This window comes from Pecten maximus, chromosome 11 (genome assembly GCF_902652985.1).
Source record: "Pecten maximus chromosome 11, xPecMax1.1, whole genome shotgun sequence".
Lineage (NCBI taxonomy): Eukaryota > Metazoa > Mollusca > Bivalvia > Pectinida > Pectinidae > Pecten > Pecten maximus.
The window spans coordinates 31,853,652-31,870,115 of NC_047025.1; the positions used below are offsets into that span (position 1 = coordinate 31,853,652).

Here is a 16,464-nt window from a genome sequence, read left to right on the forward strand (position 1 = left end):
GTCAGTGTTTCACCGTCGATGTCTTTCCCACGTCCTTCTGGTTACAATAGAATATATAATGTAGGCCACCTTCTCCGATACATGTGTACTGCACATGTCTATTGTTTCCATCCTAATATATACACTGAACACGTCATCGTTGTCTGACCCAATACTGCAACGGACCACGCTTTAGTGGTATTTTATTAGCACAACAATGAACTGGTATGCACCTTACTGCAGGTTACAAACAGGAACACATTGCTTTTTTTATACGTGTTTTTTTTCGTTGTTATAATTTGGTGTCAGAATTTGGGGTAACTTGCCATATTGACTTCTTTAAGACGAGTTATCTACAAGATCCCAATACTTCAAAAGAAGCAGCCAAGCGAGCCTTCTAATACAATTTAAATACTGTCTTTATTTTGTTAATCTTTTGTTCTTGCATGAACGTCTTGCATGTCTGTATCCCCATGATGAATTTAAAGCGACATGTCTCGGTCTATTTCACATGCATGTTCATCAAGATAAAATACGTACTCTTTGAACTCTTTAAACTGTAAGCATCCATACAAATATGACCAGGTGATCATTTCACTAGTACTGTTACCTACTTTAAGTAAATACCCAGAACCATTTTATTCAGTATTGACAAACGATATATTTCGTTGGATTAGGTATAACCACAGACTATCAAGCTCAGGTAGGATGACATGATTTAGGTTGCCCTAGGTGACAACGAATTGTCTCCTTTTCTCCTTTATGTCCCGAAAACAGACGACGTCAGAGAATGAAGTATTCCAATCTGCAGAAAAGCAGTTTCTTGTTACACAACTCAGAATTTGTTTCCCATCAGAGCAAATATCCACTTTGGGATATATATAAAGCCTGGAATCAGCCGTCCAATCCATTGTGTCTTTGGGGAGAGCATCATGATTTCCCTGAGGTTCCTAAACGATATTCTTTCTTTGCCTGAAATATGAACACAATGAAATGATTATAAAAACGAATGTTTTACTTTGCTACAAGTAGTCTACCGTTAATGACGATAACCCTCTATTATCTATACAAATGTATGAATTGTACAAAATCTGATATGTAATACATAATGAAGCAGCATATACATTTATAGTGTTTCGTCGTTTAACGCTAATTAGTGATGCTAGAGGCCAAAAGTGTGAAGAAGGTAGGTAATCCTGATATCGCTATTGAGTAACGCTATGGTTGAGCTTGTTAAAGGGAAGTAACCTTGACACCGGTATTACGTAGCGCTATGGTTAAGCTTGTTGGCACCATTTTCTTATTTATCAACTTTTTATTGTGGGCAGGATGGGGGCTCATTTCAGCAATATAGTGAACAGTACCTTACATATAAAAAGTAGATACAGTAGCAGATACGGCATCAGAAAATCTTAATTGTATCAGTGGAGGTGCACATTACGATGAATTGAAGTGTCTTATTGGATACAGGCTAACGGCACTATACTTAGTGCAGCTGTCCCATATAGCCAATAAGACACGTCCATGCACTGCACCGTGTTTGTACTTTCGGTAAGCATCCATGTGAATGAAAAAATTGGTTCCTGGTCTTTTAAAAATCCATGATTTAATTTAAATACATACCATCAATGTCCATGAAGCCATACTCTGATCCAAGTTCAGCTGTTATCATTATCTTCCCTGTCTTTTTCATGATGTTAGGATCTAGTATACACAAACAAATCACTTGGACTTAGTAAACATTTGTTTTAAGAAAAAAATATTTGAGGGACTCATTTAGAAACAGTTACAAACTACAGCTTATAATCAATTATAGCACATAATGCAGCGTTTCGACTTTTATGTGATTAACTTATGCTAAGAATGGAAATACAGAAGATAGAAATAACCTGAAACAATAAAATAATGAGCATGAAACACAAGGGACGTCATTGTTAGCGTTCAATGATGTTTGTTTATCCACATAATGTAAATACATGATGTTTATGATGCGTTTCGTGCAATATTTCACTGTGATGTAAAATACGACAAAGGCCATGATGAATTATACTTGATATACCTGTTTGAATGTAAATTTGAATGTATAAACCATTTCGATCATATATATAACACAACAGGGTTCACAAGTAAGCCAGTAGGAACTAATTGCATCGATAAAGTCATACCGGAAGTTGTTTCGTAAAAATCAAACAGAAAGTGGATCATTCAAGGGCAACAGAGGGTGATCAGTGAATGTATAGATATGCAGACAATTCAATGGGTCAGCATGATCATATGACGTCACGTTACCAGTTAGATAGTAAAAGATCAGTAATAAACGGACCATACCCGATGCCAGACAGACCACTGCCTTGCCGGAGTACTCTATAGACTCTCCCACTTCAAACGACCTCCTGACATCAACATTATCCTATAGAAAAGGATATACATAATGTATGTCTAATATGTGATTGCTTCATACTGAAATATTTGAAACGGGTGTTTGATTTCAAGTTGTGATATATGAAATATTTTCACAACAGACTCCGTTGGAGTATTGCTATGGTGAAATGCTGCCCCACGTTTACTGAACCCTTGATGTAGCAGTAAGGTTTATAAATTATTTTTTTTCTATTTCCCATTACATGTCGATATCATTAAACCAAACGAATCATAAGAGGAAGAGTCCACGAAGGTCATAAAAAAGCGGTGGGGCTAATTCTTAATAGCTTACTCTATTGATGAGAGGGGTTAATGTCAATTTCAACATGGCGATGGTATATTCGCACATCTAGCTTATTCCTGTTCTACATGTGTATTTATTTCATTATATTTAAATTGGTGCTGCTAATATCCATATAGTATTGATACAATATAGGAAATAAATGTGATTATATTTCTCCATGGTAATATTGAATTGCCAATCAATTATCAAAGCTTAACATACCGGACTAAATACCATAATATAAAAGTACGTTTATACAAACATCCTGATAAGACAGGCATGGATTTATATAGGCTGTACCATACTTGAAATCAATCCAAATGCTAAAAACTCGCCCCAATGTTGGAACTACTCTGGTTGAGGAACAAATTGATACGTTCCGTTCTGACCGGCCCTGGCCACAAACTGATCATAGCTACATTGTGTTTCTTCAGCTCTTTAGCACAGTCTGCTGCCATTCTGTCACACTGTCAACAAGACACAAATGTTTATTTAATGTGAAGTGAATAGAATTTTTTTTGAAATAATATAAAGGTGCTGTTGCAGAACCGCCCACAGCGATTTCTTGAAATCGACTATATTTTCCAGTAAAGCTATGAAAAATACATATGGAACAAGATGTTATTTTCCACTTGACCCATAAGCGCGCCCATAGCGCCCTCTACTTCACTTTTTCGTTTACAAGCACACCTGTGTTTTTCACAGACCCGTAAGTGGTATTTCTGTTTGTCACCGAGAGGTTTTTTCACGACTAGGTTTAGTACAAGATGACGTAGAAAACCAAAATTCGTAAATTTTCATCAAATTCAAAATACCATTTTTAAAATCAAGCGGCAAATTCGGCACGATAATATGCGAGTACTATCGATGTTAGTGTTTTAAAAACACATTTGACTATCCCTCTGTATACCAGCAAAAGAAAGTCGTGCCGAATCACTGGATAAGGGCAGTAATTCAATGTTGAAAAATGCATGTGGAAAAAATGCACGGGCGATACAAGTGGTCCTTGTCGTACACAATAATACAACGTATTGATTTATTATGAAAATGATTTGATACAATGTCCATGGCAATGTATTATGTTCTACTATGTTTAACATACTTATAGTAGTTCCGTATTACGTATGATTCATCATTTTTCTCACTTGACCATCTTCGTCTTCAGTACTTCTTCAAAGCTTCTCCTCCGTTGGGGTGTGCCACACAAAAGTTCCCTTTGCCACTTGGTCTTTTGACTACTCACCGCGAATCGTGCTCGGCGTGCTGTTATAATTGCTGTTACGTTTTACAATTCTATTTAGTTCAGTTATTCTGTAGTAAAGTTGTCTTTGTCTCAAATAGGAAAATGGAGAACTCCTGCGTTGGGTTGGGATGTAAAGTTAAGTTCAAGTACAACCAGGTTAGTGATGGTAAAAATCCCCGAAAAATTCAGGACTGGATGAAAGATGTTCTCCTTTCTGAAGGTGTCATACTTTCTGAATCAACAGAAGCAAAGATGTGTCCAAAATGCTTTCTCAGATACCTCAAGAAACGTCCTGCATCCGAGAATGCCAATGAACCTGAACGGAAAAAAGATTCTGTTGACGAATCTGACACTCTGGACGGGTATTTTTCTGTAGATGATTTATACTATGCCCCTTCTTCGGACAGAAAATGTAGCATTTGTCGAACTTACAACATGAAGAGTTCTAGCTGCATCAGTGGGAAAGCAAGACACCAGCTGCTTATCAAACATAAACTGTACATGCCTGAGAATTCCAGGGTGTGTTCAAGTCATCTTCTTTGTAAGGATATCAGTCCTGACATTGAGCCGGTTTTGACAGGGAGGGATAAACTTGTTAATCACTTAGCCACCAGCTGTTATCAACGATTTACTCAAAATCATACAGAACATGTCCAATAACTTGTTATCGCTTGTATTAAACTTCGACAACATGGATGATGAAGATTGCCAAGCTTAGACAGGCTGGGATTGTAATCAATTCAATAAAATACACGATACATGTTCCGAACATATTACTGGTACAAAAGCATTGTCATCTAAGAATGCCCTTCTGCTGTTTTGGGTTAATCTCAAAACAGACATATCTTTCACTCAGTTGGCTTCTCTTTTCTGCATTCACAAATCGAGCGTCAGCAGAATTTTCCAGATCGTTACAGATGCTCTAAATCAAGCCGTAGTTCCCACACATCTTGGTCCGGATCACGTGTCTAGGGCGCAAGCGTTGGATCACAATACAGTTTTCACAAAAACATTCTTCGGCAACAAAGTCACTGTAATATTGGATGGTACATATGTATATATCGGCAAAAGTGAAGAACATGAGTTTCAGCGGAAGAGTTACTGCGGTCAAAAAAACCGCAACTGCGTGAAGTTTATGAGTATTGTGTTCCCTAACGGTTACGTTCTAGACACTGTCGGCCCCGGATACATATCGGAACATTTGACAGCAGATGGAGATTATGAAGTCATGACATACCAACACTCTTCTGACCTGATTCGATGTCAAATCCGATCTCGTCATAAATCGCAAACGAAATACAACCATATGGATCCAGTACTCAGTTACCGAACAACCACCAATACAGAATTACTACTGTACGTGTCCAACCGGTCAGAGGACTGTTGGTATGTGTGCTCATATCGCCAGTGTTCTCTTCTACCTTGGGGTCTATGTCCATAGTCAGTCTCGAAAACCACTTCGACCAACCAAGTTTATGCCTCTGATGAAGTAAATAGCCCGCTAATACATGTAATCCAGAATATAGGGAAGATACTGCATTGAATGTTTCTGATATACACAACGTAGCGTCATTGTCACTCTTCAAAAATGATCGACAGTGTCTAGAATGTAACTGTGAAGGAATATAATACTCATATATATATATATGATATAAGTTTTAAATACACAAATAATACATGATGAGCTGAATGAGCAAGAACAAAGCACATTAGTTGTACAACAAAGTCATGGAGATAGGAAAATTGGTAAAGGGACTAACATTATCCTGACAAAAAACAAATAGTTTCCTTGAAGGCGAATTCGTCCAATCGTGTTTCCTATAATATTTCAACGTATTTCTTGTCCGGACGAGATGTCTTCACTAGCATGCAGTGCTTTCAGCACTTTGATCTACATGAAGATTTATGGGGGTTGACTAATAGAAGTTGCAAAAACGAGGCATATCCAGTAATTCTGAAGCGCAATTTTTTTTCATGGATTACACAAATGAATAGAGATATTTTCTATCGACAAAATTCGATAGTACTCGGGGTTTGAATTAGACAAAATGCCGTTTAAACGTGCATTCAACTTTATGAGAAATATCATGTTTTATGTTTGATGTCAAATTTCACAGAAACTAACGAAAAGATTCATACAATCGATATCCGATTACGTTGCCCGATATATAAATGTAATTTTAGTACAATTTTCCTTACAAACAAATAACATTTTGACCTTATAAATACTTGATAAAGTGTGCTTGTGAGTATTTACAACTTTGGTACAAAATGGCCTCGTTCTGGCATGTCCGGAACGGAACAAGGTTTTCATATGTGCTATCAGACGCCCCATGGATATGTCTATCCGGGCATTAGGTAAAGGATCGATTTCCTTCGTGGGCGGTTTTAGAGCATTCCTGCAACAGCACCTTTTAAAATTCTCCCCTTGTCGGTAAAAAGTAACTCGGGTTCAGAATTGTTGTGAATAAATACATTTCTCTTCTTATTATTTGACCCCAAATTCTAGGTCACATTGCTCTAATTTTATTTCACTGCACATCGCCAATGCAGTTATGTAGTTATGTATATCAAGACAATAAGGTTCGAAGGTATGACCCGGACAATGATATATAACAGCGGAAAGACAAGAAGACCGTGTACTCTTACATCATGCCTCCCTCTTATCATTCAATGGGAGGCCTAATACATTTTGTATCATATATTGGAAATATCTTGAACATTTACATAATGTTACAGTATGTCCATACCTTAAGGGTCATCTATATAGCAGAATAGTGTTGAATTTCAAACACGAATAAATACCTTAAGATTTGCACAAAAAATGTCATGTAATATACCAAAATGTTTGTTTGGACATGTAGCTTCTTACAATCACCAATAATATGCTATAGATGCTACCAGTTTCTTCTGTAGAGTAACTTTGTGGTAAGATTTGGCATGGAATAATTCTAAGTCACGCAAATGATCAAACCTGAAAAATAGCCATGCTGTTATGTTCACAAGTGTCTATAGCACATGGTAGGAGCATTTGTTTGACCGGATTTTACTGTATGTTCGTATAAACACTTATTTTGTTTTGACCTTGAAATGCAAATGGCAGCTGAGAATAATATTACACAAATATGGATTAAAGGAGGCATTTCAGTTAATAACAAAACTCCTATATCGTACTTTTAAGACATCTCATCATAGTAACATGAACATTTGAATGTCAATTTGTTAAAATGGTGAGTTTGAAGCCTTTTTCAGAAATAGGCATATTTTACCCCAAACTCAACGGTTGAACATTTTTTCATAAAAGCAGTCTTCTTGCCACTTCAAGAATACTTTATATTGTCTAATAAGAGCATTTTTGATGTTTTAAATATCTCCTTATATGCCATATTTGTGTGATATCATTCACGACCGCCATTTGCAATTCAAGGTCAAAATAAAAACAGCGTTTTTACATATAATAACGTCATAGCTGGTCAAACCAATGCTCCTATTTTGTGCTTTAGACACTTGTGAGCAAAACGACATGGCAAGTTTGTGTAATATATGGGATACAAATGAGTTAATTATGTCCCCCTGAAACATGCATTTTTCTCTCGTTTTGTTGAAATTTACAAACAGCTTAACAAATTACATGTCAACAGCAAGACCCAGGGTTTGCCATGATACATACTAAAAGTCCATCATGTTACTTCTGTGACATTGCACCATAACAGGGATCTATAGGTCTGTAAAATATCAATGTTTTGACTGGATTTGCTGTTTAGATGCCCCTTAAGCTATGTATCAAGGTAATATAGACAGCTTTATTTGGAAGCTTATTTATAAAATGTCATTTACAATAAATCAAAGAAAAGAATTCTTGATCAGAATTAAAGAAAAACTCACTGCCTCCTTTCCGATCCCGTAAGGAACGTTAAAGATGTATGTAATTCCTCCAAGAGATGATATATTGATAATAAGCCCTTTCTTTCTGGGCACCATCATTCTAGCAGCATGGACTGTACAAAGGTAGTGATTTCTGAAAGTAATTTTAATGTTAAACATTGTAATATTCTAATTCAAATGATATATAATAATAAACATACGTAAGTGATTCATTAGTTTCAGTATAAATTTAATTCAGGTATAAAAACCCGTTCCTCACCTCAGACTACTTGCAGTATTAGAACACACGTCCTGAAATTCCAGTCCTATTGAGGATCTGCTCCTAGATACTTATTCTTGCATCAAAACGTTTCATTTGTGTACTCTTTGCACTACCATTCCCCATTCCAAACTTAAAGAAAGGCGATCGACGTTGTACATAGTTGTGAATTTTATTGATCATGATGATCGTAGATCTTGAAATCAAGGACACTACAGACTCTCCAACATCAGATATTTACTTGCAACGTGAACATAATGTGAACATAACAGTTGATTTCTAGTCCTTACATATTGGAGAAACACCGAAAACTGTGGAAAAGTCAAGATAACGGATAGTTCGAGGCCCGTTATGCATTACCTTGACTATTCCAAGGTTTCAGGTGTTTCTCATACTTAAACATGGTATCATAAAACTTGACTATTACACGGGTGTATTGTTAAACTATTCCACTGTTCCAGGTAAACCTTTAACTGTTACACTCTGAGACCTATTCACGTTGTTAACCCCACTGAAAAAATGCACCATGCTTTGCATGAAATCCGAGAATGTTTGACAGGTACTATGGTGCTACCTACTGAAACATTTACTCAACATGGAGGACTGTGCAGAGTACTGTAGTGAAGTTCTTCTCACATGAACAAAAACTTACATTCATTTTGACCTCAAAAGTGACCTGCCTTCGGATATATAACGTGTGCAATCAATTCGGAACAGGAACATAATTAAGCAATGCAGGAAACAGAGCAAAACTTAGAGAGCCAACATGAAATATCGTGGCAAATTTGACAGTCAGTCATCTGATGCCATGTAGACCAATAGAAACAAAAAGGCTATAACCATCACAATGTGTTTATATGAAGTGAAAGGGGGAAATGTTATGTTATCTGGCAAAGATATTGATTTCAATTTAGGACGATTTATAACAGAAACACGCAAAAAGATAGAATAGAGTATCAAGGGAATAGATACTGGAATTCAGTGGTATTGTTGTGAAATGTGTCGATGCTCTAGCGGAAGTTTTAGCCAGACAAAAATGTCAAGCTTTTGTGATTTCTTTTGGGGAGAAAATGTTGTATTCTTGGAATTCTGGGTTTATCAAATGTGAACTTCCTCATGGATTATAAATATCTTTTAATTATTAAGCCTTATTTTTCCATTTCATTTTTTTTTTTTTCAAAATCAAAATAATCTATTGTTTAGCATGAAATAGAGTTGAGACATATCTACTTTTATCACCTTCAACTGTGGAATAGTTCTTGGGTTATTGTTGATTAGTTTGTGACTATTCCATAGTAAATTCCAACTATTCCACAGCTGTAGGTGATAATAGTAGACATGTCTCAACTATACTTCAAACAATAGAAGGCATCACAACCATGTTTTAACACGCTTTATGACTGATTTAGTAAGAAAATAACACGTTTGTTTACCATATTAAAGTTATAACCCTTGTTTTGAACAACCAATATCTTAACGAATATGACTGATTTTGTTGTGGCAGGAGAGGAAAATACAATGTGGATTTGTTGAGGAATATCGGTTGGTAACGTTTTACTGGTGACAAGGGCAATTGGGCTCCCTGGTCACTACACATCTATCAATAGCTTACCCTGATTACAACATTATTCGAAGTAACGCTCGGGAAGAGCACAGGCACCATTTCTAAACGGCCGAAATATGCAATACCTAGTACTGCACACAATTTACACAATTAGTAAAAGGTTGATGTGGCAGGTGGATAACAGATTATGTCCTAACTCATTTGCCCATGCGGGGTCAGTCCCTTCGTCACTAATTAAAATTTCAATGATACACACTATACGTCACTTAGTTCCACGGGAAAAAATTTGAATCAATATGTACTTTTCCTTTTCCGATTTACAGGTAACTTTTGCATGAAAGACCCTTTGAAATTCAACATAATCTAGACTTGATTGGATTCGAGCTTAGTAAACAGAAACGTTTGGTAACATTTAAGCAAGACGCTCGTGAACCTTTAGCGTAACCTGACTGAATTTTGAAAGGAAGTCCTAACAAAAATGTGAAACTAAAAAACACGATATGCGTTTTATATCCTTTAAGAGAATGTCATGAATAGCATTTCGACATTGTCATCAGAGCTCGATAAACAAAATGTATATTTACCTGAGTCCGACATTATTGGCAGTGTCCCACATATCCATTGGAAGTTCCCAAAACGGCACACTTAAATTGTCAAATATGGTCTGCAAAATGAAAGCATAAGAACCATTGCTTCAATGAACAAACAAACTTCATATATCTCAATCGGGGCATACTGCTGCCAGATATAATCTCCATAGAACTATTGATTAAAAATTCATTCAACAAGTTTTCAAAATTAGTTGTCTTTAATCTTAGTTTACTAACAAAGAAAAACAGAAGCTTATAACCATGTGTTTTGGAAGGATACGTTACCTAAACGTGGACTGAAATTTCAAACGCAAGTGATGCCATGACCTCACAGTGAGAACCATTGTAGTGGCAACAGAACCACTAGACATTCTATTGAAATACAAAACGCCACAAGGAAAAATGTTATTTTGCAACTTATAGACATATTGCATGTATATAAAACATGCTCCATGTACATGTCATGTCTTTTGTTTCTATATCACCTCTATCCCCTTGTCATGCAATTCTACTCTAATACTGGTTAACTGGCACTAAGAGGAAGATCCAATTGATTGGCAGGTAACAGTAATCTGCGTACATACCTTGACAGCGCTGTATGCGTTATTGACGAGGACATCCAACTGGCCATCCTGTTCCCTCTTGACCTTATCAAACAGCTGTTGTATATCTTCATCCTTGGTATGGTCACATTGTACAGGTATACACTTCCCTCCTCTCTCCTCTATCTGTAATATTTATATAGTGGTCACATTGTACAGGTATACACTTCCCTCCTCTCTCCTCTATCTGTAATTTTTTTATAGTGGTCACATTGTACAGGTATACACTTCCCTCCTCTCTCCTCTATCTTTAATAATTATACAGTGTTCACATTGCATAGGTATACATTTCCCTCCCCTCTCCTCTATCTGTAATAAGTATACAGTGGTCACATTTTTCAGGTATACACAGCCCTCCTTTCCTCTGTCCGTAATATTTATATACTGGTCACATTGTACAGGTATACACTTCCCTCCCCTCTCTCTTTAATAAGTATACAGTGGTCACATTTTACAGGTATACACAGCCCTCCTTTCCTCTGTCCGTAATATTTATATACTGGTCACATTGTACAGGTATACACTTCCCTCCCCCTCTCTCTTTAATAAGTATACAGTGGTCACATTTTACAGGTATACACAGTCCTCCTTTCCTCTGTCCGTAATATGTATATACTGGTCACACTGTATAGGTATACACCGCCCTCTGTAATATTTATATAGTGGTCACACTATACAAATACACACCCCTCCTCTCCTCTACCTGTAGTATTAACACAAATTTAACCAGTGAAACATTGTTACTGTCATTAAAAATACACTCCAAAGAGCATCAGAGTTATCGTATACAATACCCACACCTAACAGCATTGATATAACCGAATCGTCCAAACTGTCAATTGAAAATAACGAGTTTAAACTTAACAGTAAACTCTTCAAGCAAAATTTGGGTGCCGCAATTGGCGCATTTCAACTTAATGCCAGAAGTATGGTAGTGACAAAGAAGACATCAGGAAGTTTGTTTTAAAAAGAAGATTTAAAAGTCGCCTCTCATGCATGCCGAAATGTGTTGCAGCAGATTCATTTATTACGCCCTTCCTGCAGGGCCAAAAAAATGAATCTAACTGCATCTATATTCTGTTTCGTCCTTCTTGGACCCATTGATGGTGCTAAGAACCTGAAGTGCCGATACCTAGGCGGTATGGGGAGATACAATTGTAAAAGTAGAGCGCATAAAATCACGTCACTAGCTCAGGCTACCAGGGACTTTTCCTTTAGCCTAATGGTAGGATGTTTGCCTTCAGAGCGAGAAGTCAACACCAACAGTCACAACAATGCCGATTTAATGTCGTCTCCACAGACCGAGAAACCATTGTAGCCATCAGACCTTTGACCTTAGACAATGGCGTTTATGTAACATTCCATGTAATACACACATATAAAATGTATGCAGTGATGCAGATGAAAGGAGTTTTTTAATAACATTGCGGGATACAAATATCACTGTAGATAATTACCTCTCGGGCTGTGTCTGTGAGTGAACCTCCTACCACGCTCTCCTTGGTAGATACCAATGTCCTACCTGTGAAATAAACCTGACAAATGTTGTTTGGCATGAAGCCGAATGCGGAAATGGCATAAAATGGTAACGTTTGATACAGGTCGAAGAATAAAACTTGACTATTTTTTCCTTATTTAGAGGAGTGTTAAAATCCGTCTAATTATCAAAAGGTTTTTTATTTTTTATTCTTAAATTCATGAAATAAAGCATTAAACGGTAGAACATTGATACTGTTTATAACTATGTATATACGTAAATGTATAATTTACTTACTATAAATTACTATAAACAGATGCCGAATAACAAATATAAATTAGATAATTTTGAGGTTATGTGCCATTTAGAACCACAGTATTTATGCTACACCAACATCCACATTTGAAGTAGTGTACAAAGTTGCTGGACATCCCGGATAGTAATAGATCGGAAAGCATACAGAAATCAACATGTATCACATTGATGCCACAAAGTTTGCACAACAGACAAACATGAATAACAAATGTCTATTTATAGACATATTTTTGTACAATAAAGCTTCACTCATAAATTGGTTAGTATGAATGTAATTATATTATGCTAATTATTGCCTCCCCATTGGTCAAGGGTCATTATTGCCATTGTGGGGCCTAAGTGACCCCATGCTAAATACATAGCTTTTGATTGGTCAAGGGCTCAGTCCAACCCCTGCAACACCAAGGTTATCCCCACTATAGAGTTAATCCCTGTATGTTTATGATGCCATCTTGGAAAGTTTCTAAATAGGTGAAATCAATTTTGTTTTGATTAGAAGAATTCAATTTTAGAATTATTTTAAGAAGGACATCCCTCCAACCACCCCTGCATTCCTCCTTTTATGTGTGGATCTTAATTTTCAAACTATTCTTTTGTGCTCTTCTTTAGTATATTAGTATTGTTAATTTTATTCATTCTGACTTAGTTATTCATATTTTGTTGTCTGATATAAGTTTGATTTATTTGTATAACACTTGTAAGCGGAGTCCCGGTGCTTCCCTTCTCGTCATTTGGCCACACTGCCGGGCGCAGGTTTCCTTTTTAACGGTTTTTCCTGAAGTGCTTGATGCTCCATAAATAGAGGGGTTAGTTTTCACTATCGTAGTTTTAAAGGCGTAGTTCTCACTCACCTTTGCTAAAAATTATGTTTTAATTCTAAAATATATGAAATATTACCGTTAATAATAAACGGCTGCCCCTTTCATCAAGTGGTATGCCAAGATTTTACAGCCATTTATATTGTTTGGTATTTTATATTTTATAATTTTGGCGCAAACAGAGCTCGAGGTATGGACCAGATTGTGTAGCTGCGGATGTGATAGGTTGATATTGTTTTAAAATCTTTAACTTTAGCAGGACAAAAATTATCTTTAAATCTGAATTTGCTTATAGATGCAGTATATCTCGATCGATGAATGATAAACTACATCATACAGCTGGCTATCTTCGCTAGCCAAGGTTTCTGATTACTACCCTTGGCTAGCCAAGGTTTCTGATTACTACCCCTGGCTAGCCAAGGTTTCTGATTACTACCCCTGGCTAGCCAAGGTTACTGATTACTACCCTTGGCTAGCCAAGGTTTCTGATTACTACCCTTGGCTAGCCAAGGTTTCTGACTACTACCCCTGGCTAGCCAAGGTTTCTGATTACTACCCCTGGCTAGCCAAGGTTTCTGATTACTATCCCTGGCTAGCCAAGGTTTCTGATTACTACCCTTGGCTAGCCAAGGTTTCTGATTATTACCCTTGGCTAGCCAAGGTTTCTGATTACTACCCTTGGCTAGCCAAGGTTTCTGACTACTACCCCTGGCTTCCAAGGTTTCTGATTACTACCCCTGGCTAGCCAAGGTTTCTGATTACTACCCCTGGCTAGCCAAGGTTTCTGATTACTACCCCTGGCTAGCCAAGGTTTCTGATTAGTACCCTTCGCTAGCCAAGGTTTCTGATTACTACCCTTCGCTAGCCAAGGTTTCTGATTACTACCCTTGGCTAGCCAAGGTTTCTGATTACTATCCTCGCTAGCCAAGGATTCTGATTACTACCCTTGGCTAGCGAAGATGACAGCTGCGTCGTTCTTCCAGGACTCGTCGTTTAGGACTCGTCTTCCCGTCATCAAGGCTCGTCAGTGATGCTGAGGGACAAAAGGAGGGACAAAAGGGAGGGAACTAATGGGATGTTGATTTCAAGGAACACTGGAGTTGTTTTATAAAAAAAAGTGAATATAACACCAGTGTTGAAATATATCAAAACAGCACCAAAAAAAAAAAAAAAAAAATGGGAAAAAAAACCCGGTCCTAAAAGCTTATCATACCGAAAGTTGCATTCGAAATATAAAGGCGAAGCACAGAGCAGTTTTAGGGTGCAATTGATTACTTTTTCGCTTTATATTGCACAAATAACAGTTAACAAAGACCTTGTCAGAACAGGTAATAGAGACCTTTTCAGAACAGGTAACAGAGACCTTGTCAGAACAGGTAATAGAGACCTTTTCAGAACAGGTAACAGACACCTTGTCAGAACAGGTAATAGAGACCTTGTCAGAACAGGTAACAGAGACATTGTCAGAACAGGTAACAGAGACATTGTCAGAACAGGTAACATACACCTTGTCAGAACAGGTAACACAGACCTTGTTAGAACAGGTAACACAGACCTTGTCAGAACAGGTAACTAGAGACCTTGTCAGAACAGGTAACACAGACCTTGTCAGAACAGGTAACACAGACCTTGTCAGAACAGGTAACACAGACCTTGTCAGAACAGGTAACTAGAGACATCGTCAGAACAGGTAACAGACCTTGTCAGAACAGGTAACACAGACCTTGTCAGAACAGGTAGCAGACCTTGTCAGAACAGGTAACAGAGACCTTGTCAGAACAGGTAACGGAAATCTTGCAAAGTCCTTCAATTTCGCCTATGGGTATATTGACAATGCATTATCTTTAAGTAACAAACACATTATTGACCATTTTGATACGTTAACTGCTGTAGAACTGGAAATCAAGGACGCTTACCTCAATATTTACTCTCAAAGTAACCAGCAGTCCAGCTTAGTATAGCTAAGTAACTATTGTAAATTTCCCTTTACTAAATAATATCATCCCCGACCAGTCGTGTCTACATGCCACAGATTTGATGTTGTAGGACTTGTTACCATGGTCACCATTCCTTGACAGATGTCGAATACTAACGGGGAAAAAAAACAACACGAGTTTTCCTGGGAAGTGGGTGGAAGGAAGCCATGGGAAAGTGTCATGGTCGACAACATTGGGAAACAGTGTACTTTTTTGTGTGATATGAAGATATTCTCGATACTTGTTGATATGTCGGGTGGTTCCATTTTCACCACCCAAGTTCTTCTTTTGAGGATGTGGACCTAGATTTGTATGGCGGGTGTCGTAGATGAAGCAGAGGACGTTTATCCTTCCGAAACCTCTAGTCTTATTGTCTCTTTTCCTTTTGTTCGTATTTTACCCTCGTTTTAACGATCTTTGGTTATAATGGCGGTTTCGTTTGCATATTAGTATTCCTTTTTTTCTCGTTTTTTTGTTTTGTTTTTTCCTGACAATGACATATGTGCATACCAAATAGTTGAACCTGAACAGTTGGAGTCAAGTTATTTAGCGAAGCCTGAACAATCCTCAATCTGGTCCACACACTTAAATAAAGCTGTACTTATTATCCAGTGGGATGCTCATCAGACCCGCGTCAAATGTTTGTACTTTATGACAAGATCTTTCCCTGGAGGGATATGTCAAAGTTAAATTTTGTCTTCCTTCTGATTGGTGGTAGGAAACATTTCTATCTGGATCAAGTTTTACTTACCTGTGATATAGAGAGTAGCTCCAGCCTCACCCAGCTGTAAAGCTATCCCCTTCCCGATCCCTCGGGTCGCCCCCGTCACTATACACACTTTGCCTGCCAGTTTCCCTCCAGCAGTGGCCATCGTCTATATAGTATGACAGTATCTTGTGAAATATTTACAAAGAACAAGTTCAAGATCGAGTTCTTTATCACTTTGAGCTAATTAGCTCATCAGTGGAAGCATTTAAAAGGAACAAGCTCAAAATCAAGTTTTTTCACTTTGAGGTAATTAGCTCATCAGTGGAAGTATTTACAAAGAAAA

The 16,464-nt window shown here is 37.3% G+C and overlaps 1 protein-coding gene across 2 annotated transcripts; it reads right to left on the bottom strand.

Annotated features, from left to right (window-relative positions):
• Window positions 1-276: 276 nt before the first annotated feature.
• LOC117337025 (dehydrogenase/reductase SDR family member 1-like) lies at window positions 277-16,295 on the bottom strand. 2 transcript variants are annotated; one of them, XM_033897773.1, is made up of 8 exons: window positions 16,164-16,295; window positions 12,284-12,348; window positions 10,809-10,952; window positions 10,219-10,298; window positions 7,812-7,944; window positions 2,308-3,150; window positions 1,603-1,683; window positions 277-951 (listed from the first exon to the last, which is right to left on the bottom strand). In XM_033897773.1, the coding sequence occupies exons 1-6, from the start codon at window positions 16,282-16,284 to the stop codon at window positions 3,007-3,009; spliced, it is 687 nt and encodes a 228-aa protein (XP_033753664.1). In that variant the 5' UTR covers window positions 16,285-16,295; the 3' UTR covers window positions 277-951; window positions 1,603-1,683; window positions 2,308-3,006. The 2 variants fall into 2 exon arrangements, with proteins under 2 accessions (XP_033753664.1, XP_033753665.1); XM_033897774.1 differs by lacking the exon at window positions 277-951 and having other exon boundaries at window positions 1,600-1,683.
• Window positions 16,296-16,464: the final 169 nt, after the last annotated feature.